Below are 21,013 nucleotides of genomic sequence, written 5' to 3' on the forward strand. Positions count from 1 at the left end.
TGGTTTGAGTCTTTTAATACTTTGTAAGACAATATAAATAATGCAAAGACGTAAAATAAAAGAACACGAGAGAAATAATATCGTTGTTCGGTCACAACCTACTCCGCGAGGATACACCCAGATGATGAACAATCCATTAAGAACTATTTTACAATTCAATTGGACTTAATCTACCCGAGACTCCCTCTCTAAGAAGATGCATATGAACTTATAATTTCTCAATGGACTTGAACAATGAGAACCCCTCGACTTTTTAACATTGAAATCCCTCCAACTAAGTTTTTCTCCCGAAAAATACTTAAATCATCTCTCTGAATACAAGTGCTCACACCTGTCTCACAACCTAAAAAAACTAATCACTCGGTGTCCAAAGACTTAAGGGCCACTTTGAATAAATAAGCGAAGTGTGAATAGCTTGACAACCTCTTCAATTAATTCGCTGAACCAAATCTGTTGCAGATCCTCGTTGCAACAAGAACATTAACACAATTGTCAGAGTCAGCTATCCCAAAACTAGTATGAAAATCAATTTTCTTAAATCCTGAAATCTTTCCGAAACTGATATACGAATATGGACACATTCCTAGGAAACAGAGAAAGATCATCCAGCTGCGGAAACTCAATCAAATATCAATCAAATCACCAATTATCAATTTATCATATTTGGATCAATAGTTGACTTTCAAAAACAGAAACTATATCCAGTTTCCAGATATATATGCAATAACTTTCCATTTCTTACAAAATCTTCTAGGATACTTGCTTCCTTCTATTAATCCCCAATCTTCTAGGATACTTCCTTCCAAAAATTGATTTTTATCAAGAAAAAAACATTCCATATTTGAAGCAATCAAGCAACCAAAAACACATATGATCTTCTCCATAAATGCTAGTTGCCAAAAATATTTATTTGTGAATTTTTACAACTAATGCCAATAAATTGCCAACTAAAGTCCTAACAATTTTCAAAACTTTTATTAAATAAATGCGATTTCTAGGTGATTTTAATTTTTGTGTTTCAAAAGACGTGCAGAAACGTTTTCAAAAATAATTTTAAACGCACCCATAAGTTTTACGTGGTTGGTTCGGGCAAATCACTTACATTGACCAACTTTTCTCTTCATCATGAAGTTAGAAAATTGCAGAGTTTTTCTTAAAAGCTTTTCAGAGTTAATCACCTAACTCTGAATACAAAGCAACTCACGAATTTTAAAAGTTATCACACAATTATGAATAGATCACTTCTTTGAACTCCTATAATTCGCGCGCGCACATATATATATACAATCTTTTCTACACGTGATTAGCTAACAATGCATTATACTGACCACACGGAAGGGAGAATAACCTTAAAAGTAAAAGTCCAAAAAGATTGCATCATCTTATAATGAAACACACGCATCGTTACTCCCCACAATTCTCCCTCTATATACACACACACACGTTATAGCATATAAAATAAACTTGAGCTCATATATATCCTTTATTCGTCTCCTTTTTTTTTTTTTTTTTTTTTTTTTTATGTATTCTAAATGAGATCATCACACCCCCGTTAACTATCATGACTTTTTAATTAACGTCTCATCAAATTTTAAATTATATAACATTTTAATTAATGTGACATAATATTAATGGAGAGATATTTAAAGGGACGCACATAAAAAATACATGAGTCAATTTTTATAATTAAACCACACAAAAATTTTAAGGGGTTGGAATTATTAAAATGACAGAGTTGATAAATGACCTGCCCAATAATGAGAGGTTTCATAAACCGATCAAGATTTATCAGTAATGACGTGGCACCAACTCGTTTAGACGGTTTCGATTAGTTCCATCGGTGAAGCGTTCAATTTTCGAGTTTCTGATCAACCCTACACACCTAATTATTGATCCAATTACTAATAAGGCCTTATATAGATTTTTACAGCATATTTTTAACGGGTAGAAAAACAAATAAGCTAGTGATGATCATTAGCATTTTTCTTTTCATATGATCTAAAAGGTTTCTTTTCGAAAAAGAAAAAGAAAAAGAAAAAAAATGTGCCAACGAAAAAAGAAAAAGAAGAGAAAAAAAAGTGCTGGAATTGAATTGTAGATAGCCAAAAGCTAGCTAGCTCTGTTTCACTCCGCGTCCGCGGCGTCGCCAACCATCAGCCAACTTGCGCAAGAGGAGAGGGAAAAGGGTCCTTTTAACACTGTCGTTTTTCTCCCTCTCTCATCCACTCTCCACGTGGCACTTCCACTCTCCAAAATATCCTATATATAATAAAAACCTCCCCACACATTTCCACTACAGCTTCTCTCTCTTAGCCGCCGGCATGAAGGTTCAATCCTGGTTCTCAACCTGCTCCTCCTCCACATGCGCCACCGCCACGGCCGCCATCGAAACTCTTCCGTCTTCCGAATCCGACACAACTCCGACCTCGTACTCGTCGAACTCCAGCAGTAACACATGCAGTCCCAGCCTCCACAGCAACCTCTCTCTCCAAACTCTCCCCTCCGTACCTTCTCTCCAGGACCTCTCTCTAGACCTAAACCTCGCCGTCTCTCACCTCTCCCTCGCCTCCCTCAGCCCGCGTCAGCCGTCGAATCTCCCGATCACCTGCCTCGCCGTCCACGGTTGCCTCCTCTACGCTGCCTCCGCCCACGAAATCAACGTCTACGATCGAGCTGAGAGATCAGAGAGCTCGCCCTCGTCCTCGTACTCGTCCTCGTCCCATCTCGACGCCTTCAACGGCCGAGATTGCTCCACGGGCTTCGTCAAGGCCGTCGCCTTCTGCGACGGCAAAGTGTTCACCGCCCACCAGGACTGCAGAATCCGAGTATGGCAAATGACGTCAGGAAAACGTCACAAGCTTTTGACTAGTCTCCCCACCGTCAAAGACCGTTTGGGCCGTTTCGCTCTCCCCAAGAACTACGTCAACGTCCGCCGTCACAAGAAACGGCTCTGGATCGAGCACGCCGACGCCGTCACCGGCCTCGCCGTTAATAACGGTTTGATCTATTCGGTTTCTTGGGATAAGAGCTTGAAGATATGGAGGGCTTCCGATCTCCGTTGTCTTGAGTCCGTTAAAGCTCACGAGGACGCCGTTAACGCCGTGGCCGTTTCCGCCGACGGAACCGTTTACACCGGGTCTGCGGATAAGCGGATTCGGGTTTGGGCAAAACCGGCCGGCGAAAAGCGTCACGCGCTTATTGCGACTCTGGAAAAGCACAAATCGGCGGTTAATGCTCTGGCCCTAAACGACGACGGATCGGTGCTGTTTTCGGGTTCTTGTGACCGTTCGATTTTGGTTTGGGAGAGAGAGGACAGTGCGAACCACATGGCGGTGACCGGCGCGTTGAGGGGGCACGGAAAAGCCATACTCTCTTTATTCAACGTCTCTGATTTGTTGTTGAGTGGGTCAGCTGATCGGACGGTTAGGATCTGGCGACGTGGGCAAGAAGGGGGGTACTGTTGTTTGGCTGTTTTGGAGGGTCACGCGAAGCCGGTCAAATCGTTGGCAGCGGTAAGGGATGGTGATTCAAACGGCGTCGTAACGGTGTTTAGTGGGGGCTTGGATGGGGAGGCTAAGGTGTGGAAGGTCTCAGTTTCGAGACTTCGCAAGTAAAGTTAATTGGACAAAATTGATTTATAAATGTAATATTTTCATGAAAATATACACAACCCCATAGCTTCTTCGTGACTGTTGCAGGATTTTTATGCATGATTTTTTTAGATAGATGTCAAAAAAAAAAAAAAAAAAAGATTGTTGTTTCCTGTATATTTAACTAGCTAGTTTTTGTTTGGTGTTTCTTGATCAATTTGTTTTTTTCTTTTTAATTTGTAAAATTGTCCGCCTAGCAATTACTGTCGTTTAATTAACATTGTTGATTGCATATGATCTTTTGCACATGAGAATCTGAGATAAAACATTGGTTAATTAAGTACGTCTTTTTCCTAGTCATCATAGTAATTAACGTTAAGTGCCTGCAGAAAGCTTTTAATAGAAGATAAAAATGGTTGGTTTTGACATTTATTTTATTTTTAATATCTTTATCTGTAGACATATACATGTGTACAAATGCAATATGTTAAGCATTTATTTATGATCTGCCTCTCGCATAAAAAGTTTTGTTTTTTGTTTTTCTCGATCTAATTTACACAAAGAACTGATCCTACTTTAACATATGTTAATGTACGACTTCTAAAGGATCCAAACCAAAAATAAATATGACCTTCAAAGGCAACTCTTCATATTTTGATCGTGGAATGGGTAGTTAGCTATCTCATTTTTATTTATACGAAGAATCCTATAGCAAATTACAATTGCCATAAAATTAAAGGAAATAACGAGAGACTACGTTAGTTTACCAATTCATTCTAAAAACTTAAGTTTATAAGATGTGAGTCAATAATAGTATGTGTGGATAAATTAATTAGAAAGCCCAACACGTAAATATTTAAGCCCGAAATATATTAAAGACCCAATACATGATGACAATTTAAATGAGAATAAATAATGCAATTACGGGAGTTTAAACTTAGGATCTCCCGCTCTAATACTATGTTAATTTACCAATCCATGACAAAAATTTAAACTTATAAGATGTGAGCCGTTTTATACTTATATTATTTGGTAGCTAGTATATATCATCTCTTAGGCATATGTTGACGAACATGACCAGAATAGCCTTTTTGGTAATAAAAGGAAATCCACCACTCATCAAATATTTTCCAAAAACACACACACATATATATATATATATAGATGTATATGTGTGTGTGTGTGTGACTCGTACATTGCATGGCTAGTATACGAAGCCTAGAACAAGCCATTTATTTTTGTTGAGTGTTGTCAAAGAAAAGAAAAAAGAAAAAGGAAAAAAGGAAGCGTCCAAAAGTTCGCGTCTCTTTGTTCCTGGACAAAAAAAGAAAAGAAAAAGAGTTAAAGGTAATTTTCATTAAAATATTATTCGAAACACTAATGAATTTAATAATAGATTTCGAGGTCGGCATAGTGACAAAAAATGAAATTACTTGAACGAGAAGATCCTCGTTTTGATGAAGGGTATGTTTACATTATTGTGTACAGGAATCCGCTCATCCAGGTTACCCACAAACTAATATAAATTATCCAATAGGGACCGGCTAATGATCGGTAATTTGGCTCTTCATTGGTATGAAACATAATACAAAAGATATTAACTAAGGAAAAAAAAAATTTTAATTCACCGGGTACGATTTCCAATAAAATTGATAATGGAGATGATTAATTAACAATTGGAGAATTGCAAAAGAAAAATAAATAAATGCAAAGTTATGTAGGAGTTTTGATAATTTATTGTCTTCATTTATGAATCTCACATGTTCACCTAGGTAAAATGGTTACACCCTTCTCAAAGGTAATATTTGTTTATAGTTATTAGGGTTCATTAATTGCTAAAATAATATTCAATCGGTCAAGGAGTAAAATATTAATATTATTACACTACACTCCATGCATGCACGCATCTAATTTACCGCCCTGCATGCGCTTGATCGAATACCTATGGAAACTCTTTACTCGTAATAAGATTGTATATATCTAAATTCAAAAGAAAAGTTCTGGTAATTAATAATTAATATTATATTAGCCTTAAAATAATTTGTTTCTTCTTCTATAAATATCACGACATAGGATTCTAAGCTTGCTTCCTCTGTAATATTTTGTGTATACACACACGTATACTATACATGTAGAAGGTGTGATTGCGAAGTAACTAACTTAAATATTATCTTCTTCTAACTTTCTGTTGGTCCCTATATCGCACAACTTGGGGAGACAGCTCAAAAGCTACCACCAATATTCATAGTAGTGGGCAGTAGGGCGATATTCTATATATATATATATATGTTTGAATTCAAACAAAAACGGAAAAAGCAGGCGCAAAAAAGAAAACCGCGAGGGCGAGGAAAAGGAAAACGACATATTATAATTATATAAGCGCGTGTGTACATATATATTATACATATAGCTTAAAAAAAACTTTATTAAGCCATTTCTTTCATCAGAAAAAAATTCTATATAAATACATATATATATATATTAATATATACATACATATCTTTACATTATTTATAAGGATTATTATAATTCGTGGTCCTTAAACTTTAGAGTTATTTTCAATTTACTCTCTGGACTTTAAAAACTCTTACTTTACTCCTTAAATTTTTAATTATTCTCACTTAACCCCTTATGTTGTAATTTCTGTTAAAAATAGATAGAAAAAGGAAGAATAACGCAATAATATGACCTTTCTATTTAGATTTATGTTAAAAAGAAATAGATAAAAATTACATGACTGTGCTTAACCCCTTATTATTATTCCTTCTAATTTTAATAGAAATTCTTACAAAAAGGTTTAAATGAAAAAAATTTAAAGTTCAGAAGATAAAGTGAGTTTTTAAAATTTAAAAGAAAAATTAAAAATGGCTCTAAAATTCGGGAACACCATTGATAATAAACCTATTTATAATGATAATCTCTGGTTCCCGTTCTCCTTTCATTGGGATTGCCATTGTATACTGAAAGCTCCTCTCGTCATGATCATCATTCATCATCTCCTAGTTGTTGGATAAGCAAGTTGGCAAGTTGGATATATATTATATTCATATATGTAAATGCACATATACGACAATAATAAAAAGCAAGGCAGAGCAATGTGTATATATACCGGGGCGGGCCTGAACGTCATATGGTATCAAAGAAGATAATTCATTTATAGTACGCTCTTGTTCAAGTTTAATTGCTCATATGATTAACGAATATGTGTATATATATATATATATGCAAATAATTATTATTTCAGCATCTCATTGTTGACGTAACTAATCAAAGATGTTAATTAGATGTTTAGATCTGTAACCAATTGAAGACCACCATAATTATTAAGTGAATAGATCGTGATAATTTTGATAATATATAATTCGCATAAACACTGTTCACTTATCTGAGAGATGTCACTCTTTCTGACTTTACTATTTGAAGTAGCGGCAATATGTTGGAGTATATATATACATAATGACATAATCAGAAAAGCTAGCATGAATTTAATTAGTAAATTAGTTTGATTAAGATATATAATGTTAGGAGCTAGTAATATTACTGCAGCAATCAGACAAAGCTAATATGAATTAAATAATAATATAACTTTAATATTAGCTAAATCAATTTATACAAAATTAGATGCATGCAAGGTTTATGCTAATTGTATTACAGTTTTTCTTCTTCATCTATTAACCGTTGCCCTTTAGTGTGCTACTAAGTGTTAATGTATCATATTAATTACTTGTAAATATTTGCTCTTGATTTTGCCGCCCTTCAATTGTTTGTTTAGGCACGGCTTGTTATAGCCTCAAAATGGCAAAACAACTTTCTAAGATGGCCAATATTATTGTTCGCTTTCCATATTGGGTTTCTATGGAACCTTCATCACCTACTGAAATTTTGTTAATTTTCTTGGAGAAAAATTATTTTCACACATACACACACATATAGCGCGTACAGGATGACGATTGTCGTTTTTTGTATTTTTACTTGTTAATCATCTTGTTTTAGTCGCAATATTATTTCGTGCACCCTGTAATCCAATTGATTTTAAATTTCATATTGAATTTCAATATTAATATTAATATTGAATCTTCTGTACCCTCATAAACGTCAATCACATCTATTTAATATAAAGCATTGTTATATATAACAGAGGTCTTATAATTACTACTCATACATGCATATATACCTGATTCACGATTTAATTAAAGACAATAATTATAAGTTGTTTTAATTTAATCATAGACGTTAGTTTGTCCTACACTCAAACTAAAATTAGTTATCTTGTCCCCATGTAGTTTAATCAATTCGTAGTACTTCAAGCTAAATTAATTATGCGTTTCTTGAATCCCTTAACTATTACTTTAAATTTTGGCTATTGGATATACTAGCTAATCGACAATTTCATTAGTGATGATCCTTTTTTCTTTGTCGTGTCTAAGAATTAACAAATCTTAGTGTCAATAACCTAAATAATGGCCAGCAGTTTAATACTAAAGGATTCACATGAAGCTACGTCCTTGTCTCTTAATCAAGAGCGACTAAATGCCAATTTCCCATTAAACTAGGTTTCGTTCGTACAATAGCAAAGGATGCAAGTCAAAAGATGAACAGAAATTCATTAATAAAAAAACAGTCATGTGATCACAAACATAATCTAGATACTAATTTATTAGACACACAATTAAGTCTTAACAAATCGATTTTTGAGGTTCAACCAATGGGGTAGTAGATTAAACTATTAGCCAGAATCTTAGTAATATATAATTACTAATGCAACGCAAGCAACCACGCAAGTCATGCACGTTCAAATATGTAATTGTACGTGCTAGCTGAAATATATAATAAAGCTGAAATAATGCACTAATTGGTACCAGATCATCCCAATGTGTATGCAATTTGACTAATAAGTCGATACCTGCGAATATGTATACAAATAGTGTGTATATGTGCGCGCGCGTCATATATATATATATATATATTCAACCTTGAAAAATATGGAGAACCTAAGCATGGAAATTAACCAATTAAAGTAATGTATATGAATACAGTTTAATATTTCTTATCCAACCATATTTTATAATTCGGTGCAACTAGCATTTAAATGACATCAAGGATGCAAAATATGTGGTTGTCAAGGGGTATGTAGATTTTATCAAGATTTTCTTGCATATATAATACAAGAAAATTTATAGGTACAAATGTCATTTTTGTATTATGTTGAGAGTGAAAATTCGTCAACAAAGAATTAACGAATTTTGAGATAAATTAATGTGACTCGCATCGATAAAAATATAACAGAACGGAGTTAAATGCAACAAAAATAAGAACCCACGAATATTTATAGTGGTTCACCCACGATTTGAGAGCTACATCCACTGTGGGGAGCATGGGAGAATTTCACTAATTTGAGAAGAGATTACACATTTTTTCCTCAGTGTGAAACTTCAGAGAATTTCTAGTCTATAATCTCATATTTATAGCTTGGGTCACCGCACAGAAACCTTCCTTACTTGAATTTGGGATATTTCATTTATCTTTTGAGATAGTTTCTCAAAAGATAGATATTATAATTAATTATTGCAGTTTTCATATTTAAAATACAAATCTTGTCTTCTAGCAGATTCATTGTCTTTCCGTAGCCTCAACTTCGTAAAAGTGGGGCGAAGCCTCTTCGCCCTAAGTGTAGCCTCAAACCTCATTTTCTTGAACACTTCTTGGGGCCTTGCGAAGCCCGAACTCCTTAAACACTTTATCTTACGAAGTCTCGACTCCTTAAACACTTTTTTGATCTTGAGAAGCCACGACTCTGTAAAGATTGGACGAAACCTCTTCTCCCTAAACATAGCTTGAAGTCTCATCTCCTTGAACATTCTTGAAGCTTCTGGAAGGGTCGACTTCCTGCCGTTATTGTTTAATATTGATGATGTGGCATAAAAGCTGAGTTGTCCTTGTGCTCTTAATAGATTTCTTAACGATATTAGGCCTTCTTAGTAGGTCTATGTTTTTACCATACAACATACTAATAATTATTATTTATCGCCTCTTATTTTTATACAAAAAAAAAATATATATTAATCAAAAGAACATAAAGTAAACTAAGCCAGCCCAAGCTAGATTCTTTTCTTTTTGGTTCTCTATATTGCAAACTTCGATGTTTTTTCCTACCGCAGAGGGAGATCGAGATCTCTCCGGTAGGTATTGCAATTCTCTTCTTTTCATTTATTTGTAGTCTTGCGGATAAAGGTATGCACCCATGCAGATACTAATCTATATTAGCCATACGGATCTCAATCTAATTGTGACTTTATATTTTGTTTTTATCATTTTTGTGTGCTTTCGTATGACATTTTTTTTTTGTCAAAACTGTAATCTCCAAAGTCAGATATCGGAACTTTTATACATGTAAGATTTACATCAATATTAATTTGTTATAATATCACTAAAAAGAACGTATGTACAACAGAGGCGGTGGACATTCTAAAAGAGCTAAAAATTTATTTCTAGTAAATCATCTCAATTTATCTCTCTTTAATTTAAAGTATATGCACAACAATATTGGAAAAACATGTTTTTTTTTTTTTGGTCTAACTAATGTTCATCTTATTTTATTTGAAAATAAAGCATTAGTTACACTAAATTTGAAGCAAACAATTTGTTATATCCACGTTGGTTTTTGTATTAAATTTGAAGTTGTGCTATTTGTTTTTGATTGACTGAAAATACCGATTAATACTCCCTAAAAAAAATATTTAAGAGAGGGAAAGAGAACAAAAATGCTTTAATTTCTTGAATTTTATGATCCTCTTCTTTTCTAATCATTGACCATCCTGGCCACCACCCAAAAGACCACATTGCGGAATTCAACTTGCCCAACTTGCTCATGCGTTTGATCTCTGTAAAATGTGCCCTCGATTACTTTTGCTTTTGCTTTACTGTAGGGTTGTCAAATAATAATGAAAAATGTACAAATAGGATTACTCTATAATAATATGATAATTGCAGAGTTTTTTTAACACTTTTTTTTATTTGTTTTTATTTTAATTTATGTTTTTCGTGCCGGAAAGCGCAAAGAACAAGCGAAGTCATGAGGGGAATTTTCTCTCCAATATAACTGAGGTCCAACAAACTCCACTACTGTAGTCCTCGTTTTGCCATTTCTGTCCTATTTTTCCCTCAATTCTTGGACTTAAACTTTCACACACACACACAGATATATATATATATATATATATATATATATATATAGCCGCAGCGCAAACACGAGGACGACGATTATCTTTCTGTCGTTTTCACTTTTAGTCTTTGGACATACCCGCGACGCAAACACGAGGAGTAGAACTATCTACATGGTGCATTTTTAATCAATAAAGAAAAGCTTCTTATTTTAGTTGATGTTGTATACCCTCCTAATTCTCTGTCTCGTTTAAAACAACAAACTACGTACATGCTGTTATCTTTTTTGTTCGACAAAAAACGACCTACTTTTTGTATGTCGTTTGTAGTATTTGAAATAAGAGCAACGTGTCGTTGGCAGTCAACGTTGTTTTTTTGTTCCATTTTAAGCAGGAAAAAACATATATATTGTACTTCCAATGTCATTTTACCACAAACTCAACGCATCAGTATTAATTCATTATGACTTTTTTATCCCTGTTTGCTAATTTATTCTTATTTCCTATATACACACACAGTATTATTTTTCGTGTGTAATGTTAATAGGTTCAGTTCTTAGACGATTATTCGTTCTTGAAAAACATTATAAACATTTCCATTTATCAATTATCATGAGGTGACAATTTAATATTAATACATATTTTAAACTATTTGGAAAAAATAAATCATTTGACATATTGAGGCAAAATTATATGGTTGAATGGCTTTGGATACTCTTGCATAATACAGAACACTTTATTGGTAAAATGTCAATTCTTCAATAATTTATCATGTTCATGTGAAAGAACATTATTATTAAATATATATACTCAAATCTCTTTTAAGACGCTAGAGACGAAACTCGAATTTCAACAATATTAATCTATTAGATAGTTGACCAAAGGATGGCCAACTTCTTATTATTTTATATTTCTTTCTCCTCCTTTGCTAAGCATTGACGTCCTGTTATATCCACATAAATTTCTGCCCGACCACAACACTCTCAAGTTGCCAACTTGCTCATGTATTACTGGTCATCTTTGTATATCCTTTTTTTTTCAATTTTTTTTTTTTTTTTTTGAGTTCACTCTAGTACTATATATTCTTTTGCTTACATGCATTATAAAGATACACACACATATATATATATATATATATATAGACCATATTTAAGATTATAATGGCTGAATTTTTAACTATTTTCTCTTGTGGACCTTGGGACGGTGAAATGACAAAGCCGAATCATAAGGATTAAAATCTCTCGAAGATATAATCGAACGCCAAACTTGAATCCTTTGTTTTCGCAACTTTTTTGTCCTATATAATTTTACCCATACCTAGATATATATATATATATATATATGTGTGTGTGTGTGTGTGTGTGTGTATATATATATATATATATATATGTTGAGGTCCCAATAGTTAGCAGGAAAAAATATTCTCCTTTGTATGATCTTGTTTTTTGAACCTTGCAATTGCAAACAAACAGTCTCTTTCAATTGAGCAATTTTATGTAGGAAATTATTTATATGGTATGTTCAAGAACTCGTCTTTGTGAACGTGGAGGTCATCCGTCCAGGAAAAACGAAGATGAAAAGGTGTTAATGGGATATTCTTTTTCGGTAGTCTTGTTGCTAAGGGAAAAAAACTAGGATAACCTTTTGTCATAGTTTATATCTCTTCGCATGTTATGTTTATGTTATATATGCACTCACCCTTCTAATGTGCTTTATTTTGTTAATTAGCTCGTGAAGGCCTCTTTAAGTGGTGCGATTTCGATAAATGACAAGCAATTAGATCGTCGTTAAATACAAAATAATCATATGATTATATGATCAGAGGATCCTTTTTTATTTTGCTATATTCAGTGAAGAATATTGTATGGATCTGGGAAAGATTAGTAAAATCATGTTCGAGATATTGGGTTATAAAACCAAATACACAGAAGTATCGTTACTATTTGAAACTTTATAATATGAAAAGAAGAAGTAGAAGATCGTGAGCAAAAGAAAAAAAATAGTAAAACAATTTAGTATAGCCCCTATAGCTCAGTGGTAGAGCGTCAGTCTTGTAAACTGAAGGTCTGTAGTTCGATCCTGCATGGGGGCATTTTCTTTTTGTATTCACGTACAAAAATATGGATTTATTTCAACGATCCTGCATGGATGCAATACCATTTTTTTTTTTTTTTGGTATGACACTTATTTCTATCCTTGCAACGTTTTAGCAAAAGGGCTATTTACATAGATGCCGATTTGGAATACCTTTTGTCTAAAAACATTGATTTTTTTATTTATTTGTAAAACTATGACTATCGTTATATAAAAACCATTATATCCTCATATAATGAAAAAAAGAAAAAAATCATTATAGAATAAAATAGTTAAGAAATCAACTAAATCAGTAATTAAAAAAAAGTCAACTATTAATAAAATCAGTAATTAGAATTGAAAAATAATCAGGAAAAGGAAAGTTTCACTTTTCACAACATAGATAAAAAGGAATGAACTTAATATTAAAAAAGCCAGTGAATCTTGACCCATTACCCATGTTCTTTCTGATCCATTAGCCACTTCCTTCTCTGAAAATCACAACCTGCACAGAAAAAGCCGAAGAAATCTTCTTCCGACGCCGGATTCAACCACGTTCATTACCCCCAAACCATTACCATCCCTCAACTCCGGTTCTCAGTCAAAAGAACTCATGGTTAAACAAAAGAATAGGACACAAAGAATAATGTCCCATTTAGTTCGCTAATTCGAGTTGAGATGTGATTTTATGTGAGAGTTTTTTACTGTAGAAAAAAAGTTAAAAATGACTGTTTTTGAGAGCTTTTTACTGTAGTAAAACCCGAATCGGTGAAATAAACGTGACTTAAATAATTTCATTATTCTAATGATGAAATCATCGTGAAAAATAATAGGACACAAATAATAAAATAATGTCATTATTCTAATGATGAAATCATTGTGAAAACAAAGAATAAATGATTTCATTATTCTAATGATAAAATCATCGTGAAAAATAATATATAACAAATCATTATGAAATAGAATATATGATGAAAAATACCACAAAAAGATAAAAAAAGAAAAACAATACAATATTAATCCAACAAGGAACATACTCGAAAAGATGAACAGGTGCGAAAATTTTCATTAATGTAATGATCTAAGAAAAAAAAAACCAGTGTAACAATGAAGGAAAAAAAAAACGACAAATCTGTGCAACAATGGCGTGTGATAGCAGCCGAAACAAACCTACGTACAAAACCAAACGTTTGATGATCAGACCACAATGGACTTTCAAACCCACGACCAGCAAAAATAAAATTCATGCCAAACCACGTTCGTCAAAAACAAAAAAAACATGTCTACATTAACAGCTTTCCAAGAACCAATACCAACAAACTCTTACTTCTGCAGTGCCTATAGTAGTTCCTGATGATGATGTTGATGATGATGATGTTCTTGCGTTACAATTACTCATGAAGACTTCCCATGTCTCGGAAGTGAAAACGATGACGAAAGATATTATTTAAAAACAAAATAAAAGGGAATAAAACATATTGATTCTGTAATAAAAAGTAATAATTACACAATCAATTATACCTAAAAAGGAAAGTAAATAGGTACAATATTATGAAAAAAACTAACAGATTATATAAAACAAAATTTAACCATAAAGGGAACATACCCCAAAATAAATTTATAAAGGCAGTAACATATATGTCTTATTCGGCATTTTTATAAACTATGTAATAGTCGATATTATTAAAATTTCGCCTTTTATAATCGGCATTTTATGTAATTATTTCTTTAGAAAATTATTGAAAATATCAAGGGAAGAAATTGAGACTCAACATCTTATAACATTTTCCCTCAAAAAAAAAAAAAAACATCTTATAACATTTGAGAAAAGTAATTAATTTTAGAAAAAAATTAGGGAATTAACAACAATTGAACATGGATTGAGATTTGTACCACAACTTAATTTAATGCTTTATTTCCATCACTTGAATTTTCTCTCTCCTTTGACCACCCATCTAAGTTCTGACCAAATTACACCCGTTCTTATTATCGCTTTCTCTAACACGACATGCTTGATGACATGGTATAGCTCTAAAAGAGATCGATTTTCACCACAACAACAAAAGATTTCAGACACCGGGCAGTATTCCAGTAGTGATGTCTTATGTATGTTGGATTTTTTGTTGTTGTGATTTGTTGTTTTTATGATTCTTTTTAATTGTTGATTCTTGTGGCATATGGTAGTTTACTACTGATAATCTAGTAGGTTAATATGTTAGTGTAATGGCAAAAAACACATTTTTTTGACCTCTCCTCTCGTATCGCAGAATTCTGGACCCCTTTATTAGTGTGGCTGCAAAATTCTGAAAATACCTCCATTCCATCGCATGTGTCATTTCTGAAGATTTGATTCCCTTGAATATTTATGCTTAATAGCTAATTTTTCATTAATTCTCTATTTTTTAGGGAAATAGTAGAAAATAGGCCAATATGAAAAACTTAAGAAAGTATATAGGCCAATTTTTAGTTATAAAAATTAATAGGCCATAACTTATCAAGTTATGGTTTATAACCAGATAAGTTATGGACAAACTTGTCAAGTTATGGACAAACTTGTCAAGTTATGATTCATAACCGGATAAGTTATGAACAAAAACAGTGAATTATGGATAATAACTTGTCAAGTTATGATTCATAACCTAACAAGTTATGGACAAAAACAGTAATTTAGCTTATTTATTAACTTATATAAACTATTAGCCTATTAATTTTAATTCATCTCAAGTATTAATTTATTTTTCTCTTTCTCCCCTATTTTTATGTGAAAGAGTGGCCAAAACAGCCTGGTCCATGGATCTAGAGACTGGGCCTCCACAAAAGTGGGCTTCTTGGGCTCAAAACTCCAGTGGCATTTTCGTAATATCACTGAAAACAGAGAATGATGAGATGTCCTCATGTCGTTGGTCCAAACTTCCCAAATTCTCAATCCCCTGTACTCTCTTCGTCTATAAATTGGATCCCCGAGCCCTAGACAATCTAAACTCAGCCGCCGCGATGAAAACCAAAAAAAAAAAAAAAAAGCTTTCTTTACAGTTCATCAGAGTTTTGCATTATCATCAATCTCTTCTTCTAATCCCAATCTTCCATATCCATTCTATTTTGTTTTCAAATATCGTCTCAAAATTTTATCTGTTTTTTTTGGGATCGCTTTCGATAGGCGTTGCGTTCGTCGTTGGTGTTTAAAACCAGATGGACGCGTCAACGGAAGCGTAAATCAGCTTCAATTCCGATCAGTTCTTTGTTCATAAAACATCTACGCATTATATATATATATATGTATATATATAGTTGATCGTAGTTTGTTTTCAGTGGTTCGGATTGTGCCATTTTTGTTTTATATGTATAAATTTTGTAACTTTGAAAAGGTTGCTTCTTACTGGTGAACTCCCTCTCAATTTGAAAACATTGGGGGATGTTCAAGTTTCCGAAGCATAAATTAATTTCTTTGCCAGTATTAAACAGCAATGTGCACTCTTTCATTTTGCACTTTGTTACCTGTCTCCTGGCAAATTTTTCGTAATTTAGTTATCTGATAAATTTTTTTGTGCGTTGAATTTGCACAAATCTTGATATTCTGGTAATTATAACTTTGTGAAGTAAAAAAATCTTATCTTTGATGTCACTGGAGAATATTTTGCTAATTATCACCTTTGTCCCTGCTCAAATTGAAGTAAGTTACAATATATATATTTTTTTGAAGTCAGAATCTTTGTTTTCTCAATGTTACATTAAAAAAGGAAAACAAAAAATGGATATGATGGAGAAGAAAACGACACACCTAAAGCAATTGTATGGAAGAAAGGCAGATCCTTATTCTCATTAATACAAATAAAGAAACGACACACAAACAGCCTGAAGGCTCTGTTTTCGTTATTCCCATGGCAAACCATTGTAAGTAGTAGCAGCAGCAGCGGCTGCAAAAAGTGGAAAGCAATACTCGGCTCGGTACTTTAAAACAATCCCACGGTTAAATTACGAGCTCAATAATCGAGGCAGCAGCGGAACATGGTGAATCTCTCCATGAGGCGGCCGCACTCGGAGCACGACACTGACTCGGGCATGGCCCCGGTGGCAGGCAACAAGAGGCTGGTGCAGTGGTGTGGCGCTTCGAGGTGGATTTGGCGGAGGTACTCATCAAGTGCAGCCACGAACCCGATCTCAGTCTCCCTATGCTTCCACCGGCTGTGATCGGTCAAGGCCTTGGACATGTGCTCCCCATTAGCCTTAGCCATCTCAGTCAATCCCCTGCTGACCAACGCCCACCCTTGCTCGCCCGAACCGAAGCTCAACATAGCAATGATGCCTTGCATTATGGGGTCATTCTTTTCATTCCCAGTCCTGGCTAGCTGCCCCTTGGAGTGCCACATGCTCTCCAGCCTCAACCAGAAGATCCAGATGAGGCCCCACTCAAGTGTTTTGCTTAGATCTTCCTTTTGAATCACTTCAATAATATTCTTCGTCACTCTCTCCTTTGCCGTCCTCCTTCCCACGTAAATCAACTCCAAACCAAACCCGGATTCCCTTGCGACGGCTTTTGCAATCCTTGTGAAACTCCTGATCCACTCTATGTTTTCTCCTCCATATAGGCAAATGTATTTTCCCTCTTGGAGCTGATAGAACAATTTAAAAGTGTGTTAATAATTTTACCAAGTCCATATTTGTATCTAAAGAGTTTAGATTAGTGATATAGATGAGAAAACATACCCAAGTACCCATGCTTGGCTCAAGGTTATCGGCCACAAGATCAAGGGACCAGCTCATTTCGTCCCACAACAATTTCTCCTTATTGGTAGTGAAAGGGTGAGCCAAGCTTCCCCAAATGCACATCATGTGGATCGCGTTGTGGTGCACGATTTTACCTTGTGTGTCTATCACCACAAGCATAGGCTTCTTGTTGAAGTTCCACTTCTCTTTGATGAACCTAATGACCACCGGGGACACGACGGAAGGGTGGTGCACTGAGTGCCATTCCATTTGGTCCCTAAGGGTCTCAAACAACCTGTATTTTTCCTCAGTCCAGAAATCCACAACCGGGACCCAAACCACCTCGTACTGACTCTCCGTCCTTGTCGGGCTGTGCCGCTTTTCAAGGTACATTTGCTGCAAGATTGCGTACTCTTGTCCACGCGGTAGCTCCGGGTCTATATTTGTAATGAACAAAGCTACAACCTTCCTCCTCAAGTCATCAGTGGAAACCTGTTATGGTAGAACATATCAAGTGGTTATGCTTGCTAGGATGCCCAACTTCAAGAATGTCTTTGGACTTTTTTTCATGAAAGTAGTAGGACTCAGGCATCTAAGAAAGAAGGCTATGTTCCAACTAAGTTGGTACCTAATCTTTTGTCAAGCGGAATGCTCTATAATTAAAACACACACACACACACAAAATTCTAAGAAAAATACAGAACTAACGAAGTGAATTGAAGGGGCTTATTTATTTATTTTTAAAAATTTTCTCAAATAGAAACTGCCGTGGAGACTTACAAGTTGAAAACAAAAAAGAAATTAAAAAACAGAAAAAAGAGATGCATTTCTCCATTAGCAAAAAAAAAAAAAAAAAAAAAGATGTATATCTCGGAGGGCTCATTAATACTTAGAGAAAATCAAATGGGAAAATTCCAAGAAAAGAAAAGAAAAAGTGCTCGAGATAAATTTATGTGAATGGAGTCCATATCTTTGGACTTCAATTGTTCTAGCTATTTTTATTTTGTAGATCACAAAAATATGACGAACTAACAAAAGTAAGAATTGAGAGCAAACCCTTTTCTTGTTGTAGCAATCGTAGAGTGCTGGCTGGCCATCCTTGTAGTGGAATAGAGCACCAAGAGGCTTTGTATTATCAATGTGAACAACTGAGAAGATCCGTTTAAGGACCTCAAGCAATTCCTCGTCCCTCTTCCTCTCTGAATCAGACAATTAACATTTTGTCTCTTACTAGGCATACAATACGCCAATAAATCACACACTTAACCTTATTGGCCCCGTTTGATGCGTAGGATAGGATACCATTAGATAGATCCAAAGAGGGTAATATTATACAAAGAACTCACCAATGAATTTATGACAACGTTGGATAATGTCCATAAGGTGCCCTTTAATGTTGTTGAGCTTATGTGCCAATGATGATAGCTCCCATGGCTCTGTTAAGTACCTGCAGAGACGTCAAAAAAGTTGGTGAAATTCCAAAAGTTACAAGTTGGAAAAACTTTTTTTTTTCTTTTTTTCTTTGTTGAGAACAGGTCATGAAGAAAAAAGTTTGGAGAACCGCAGTATTATACACTACAACCCATCGAGGCCCTGCGCTATAGGATCTACCTTCAATTATTATGTGGTGCTCGGTAACACTGGTACTTGCAATATATATATATATATATAACTATATATTTTAAATTACCATATATTATAGCAAGTGCCATTCTGTTAATGAGAAATAAATAAAGCACATACTCAATGCCCATGCCAGTGAGGGCCAAGATTTGTGTTGCGGAAACCACTATGCTCCGAATGGTCCAGTAAACAGCAGTCGGGATGTGAGAACTAGCAGCCACCAATTCAGGGGATTCGGCAGTGAAGTATTCGTTCCGGGGAAGCTCGTAAAACTCGACGATTTTCTGTGTGACGTCAAGAATTTCAGCGATAAGATCAAAGAGCGCGTCGAGTTTCGTCTTCAGAGCCCCGATATGCTCCAACACCTCCGGCAGTTGCTTGAGCAGCGCGACCGCCTTGGCGAGCGAGTTGGTGGAGTAAAGCTGAATGGCCAGCCGAAACTCGCCGAAGATCACCGCAAAAGACACCAAGGCCAGCGCCACCTTTGAGTCCCAGTTGTAGTGCTTGATTATCTGCAATATCTCCATCACAATCGTGTGTACATCAACTCCAGACGCGGTTTTGCAACACACCTGTAGTGATAGCACAAACAAAAGTAAATGTCAATGAACTTTCTAATGAATTAGCTAATTAAGTGATAAAGTTTTGATGATCACCTCACAGGAAATTTGACTGATAATTCTTGTTGGAAGTTCAATTATGTCCTGGAGAGCAACAGCAGAGCGCAGGGCCTTATCATCGGCCGCAGCATTGTCCGTTTGTGTTAGCGCACCCTGCAGTTACATATAAAATTTACAAAAAAGAATATTACGTAAACAGAAAGGTTCATTTGTAAAATAACTTATTCCAAAAATTTTATTATGCAAAATGACTAGAAACAACGATACATGCTTGCATTGCGCTATTAAATGGACCGCGAGCTCTTTGTAAAAACGAGTTAATAAGAAAGCTTTGTTAGTAAAAAACTTTAACTTGCAAAATGATTTCAGAATGAGTTTTTACACTGTGCGACCTGGTGGTCATTCAGTGTAAAAATGAAAAAGATCATTTTATGAATTTCACTTTGTGGGGGTAGTCATCTCAGCAAATTTTTCATGGGAGCTCAATGAAAATTTGTTTAAAAAAAATTATTAATTTGCCAATTTCATTTTGTGAGATTGTCAATTTGGCAATTGCATGGCCTTTTGTTTTGTGTACCTGAACGAGTCCGGGGAGGTCAGCAGCTGCGCGCTGGAAGATGACGTCGATGACTTGAAGAATAGGCCTGACCTGAATGCGCTCCTCAGCTTCGTGATGAGTGGCGAGAATTTTCCTCCCCAACTCACCCTCATCCCCAAGAGCACGGTTCCCACGGCCTTCTCCGATATGACGAGTACCGCCACCGCCAAAACGCCGTGCATCTCCTCCTCCGAGAACACGAGTTACCAAGCTTTGTTGCTCCGGTTTGGGCTGCACTGGAGTGCCAATGGCCCCCAGCTTCTGTCCCGGTGCTATAATGCCAGACATCTTGGTATCTATATTTTTGGTTGACACTTTACACTCTTAGGCTCTAGGGAAATGGGATTTTGGTGTTGGTTGCATTTAGGATCTTGGGTGTAACCCCTTTATATAGTGCATGCAATGTGGTGTAAAGGCCAAAAATGGGGTAAATATTCTTTGGTACCTTGCTTCCATTGGGGTTTAGACCATAAAGTGACCGCTTGAGACAATACACATTAAAGTTTTGGATATGGGCTTGCTTATATTCTGTCCTAGTTTAATTCCCTCTTGCCTTTACTAAAGGTTTGTCGTTGTGTTTTATATACAGAAGGAATATATTATTTCCTAGGTAACATATAATTGGATTAGAATGGATTCATCGTG

General features: G+C 34.9%; 2 protein-coding genes and 2 non-coding genes across 4 annotated transcripts; 3 read left to right on the top strand and 1 right to left on the bottom strand.

Annotated features, from left to right (window-relative positions):
* The first annotated feature begins 2,169 nt into the window (after positions 1-2,169).
* LOC21410259 (protein JINGUBANG) lies at positions 2,170-3,745 on the top strand. Its single transcript, XM_010102037.2, has one exon. It carries the CDS (start codon positions 2,322-2,324, stop codon positions 3,612-3,614), a length of 1,293 nt encoding a protein of 430 aa, XP_010100339.1. The 5' UTR covers positions 2,170-2,321; the 3' UTR covers positions 3,615-3,745.
* Positions 3,746-12,770: 9,025 nt separating this feature from the next.
* Positions 12,771-12,842, top strand: TRNAT-UGU. The gene has a single exon. It is a non-coding gene; the product is annotated as a tRNA-Thr (tRNA).
* Positions 12,843-16,188: 3,346 nt separating this feature from the next.
* Positions 16,189-16,336, top strand: LOC112092322. Its single transcript, XR_002902538.1, has one exon. It is a non-coding gene; the product is annotated as a small nucleolar RNA snoR137 (small nucleolar RNA).
* A 281-nt stretch (positions 16,337-16,617) lies between these two features.
* LOC21412674 (protein SIEVE ELEMENT OCCLUSION B) lies at positions 16,618-20,714 on the bottom strand. The gene is made up of 7 exons (XM_024168125.1): positions 20,348-20,714; positions 19,807-19,923; positions 19,271-19,722; positions 18,874-18,974; positions 18,584-18,726; positions 17,528-18,019; positions 16,618-17,433 (listed from the first exon to the last, which is right to left on the bottom strand). The coding sequence occupies exons 1-7, from the start codon at positions 20,654-20,656 to the stop codon at positions 16,804-16,806; spliced, it is 2,244 nt and encodes a 747-aa protein (XP_024023893.1). The 5' UTR covers positions 20,657-20,714; the 3' UTR covers positions 16,618-16,803.
* Between the last annotated feature and the right edge of the window lie 299 nt (positions 20,715-21,013).

This window comes from Morus notabilis, unplaced genomic scaffold (genome assembly GCF_000414095.1).
Source record: "Morus notabilis unplaced genomic scaffold, ASM41409v2 Scaffold99, whole genome shotgun sequence".
NCBI lineage: Eukaryota > Viridiplantae > Streptophyta > Magnoliopsida > Rosales > Moraceae > Morus > Morus notabilis.

Bases quoted from the DNA above. Each gene is read 5' to 3' on its own strand.
- LOC21410259 (XM_010102037.2), top strand. From the start codon at position 2,322: ATGAAGGTTCAATCCTGGTTCTCAACCTGCTCCTCCTCCACATGCGCC.
- LOC21412674 (XM_024168125.1), bottom strand. From the start codon at position 20,656: ATGTCTGGCATTATAGCACCGGGACAGAAGCTGGGGGCCATTGGCACT. The intron at 19,924-20,347 runs GTACACAAAACA...ATGTAACTGCAG, and splicing joins ACCTCCCCGGACTCGTTCAG to GGTGCGCTAACACAAACGGA. The intron at 18,975-19,270 runs GTATGTGCTTTA...ACGTCTCTGCAG, and splicing joins CTCACTGGCATGGGCATTGA to GTACTTAACAGAGCCATGGG.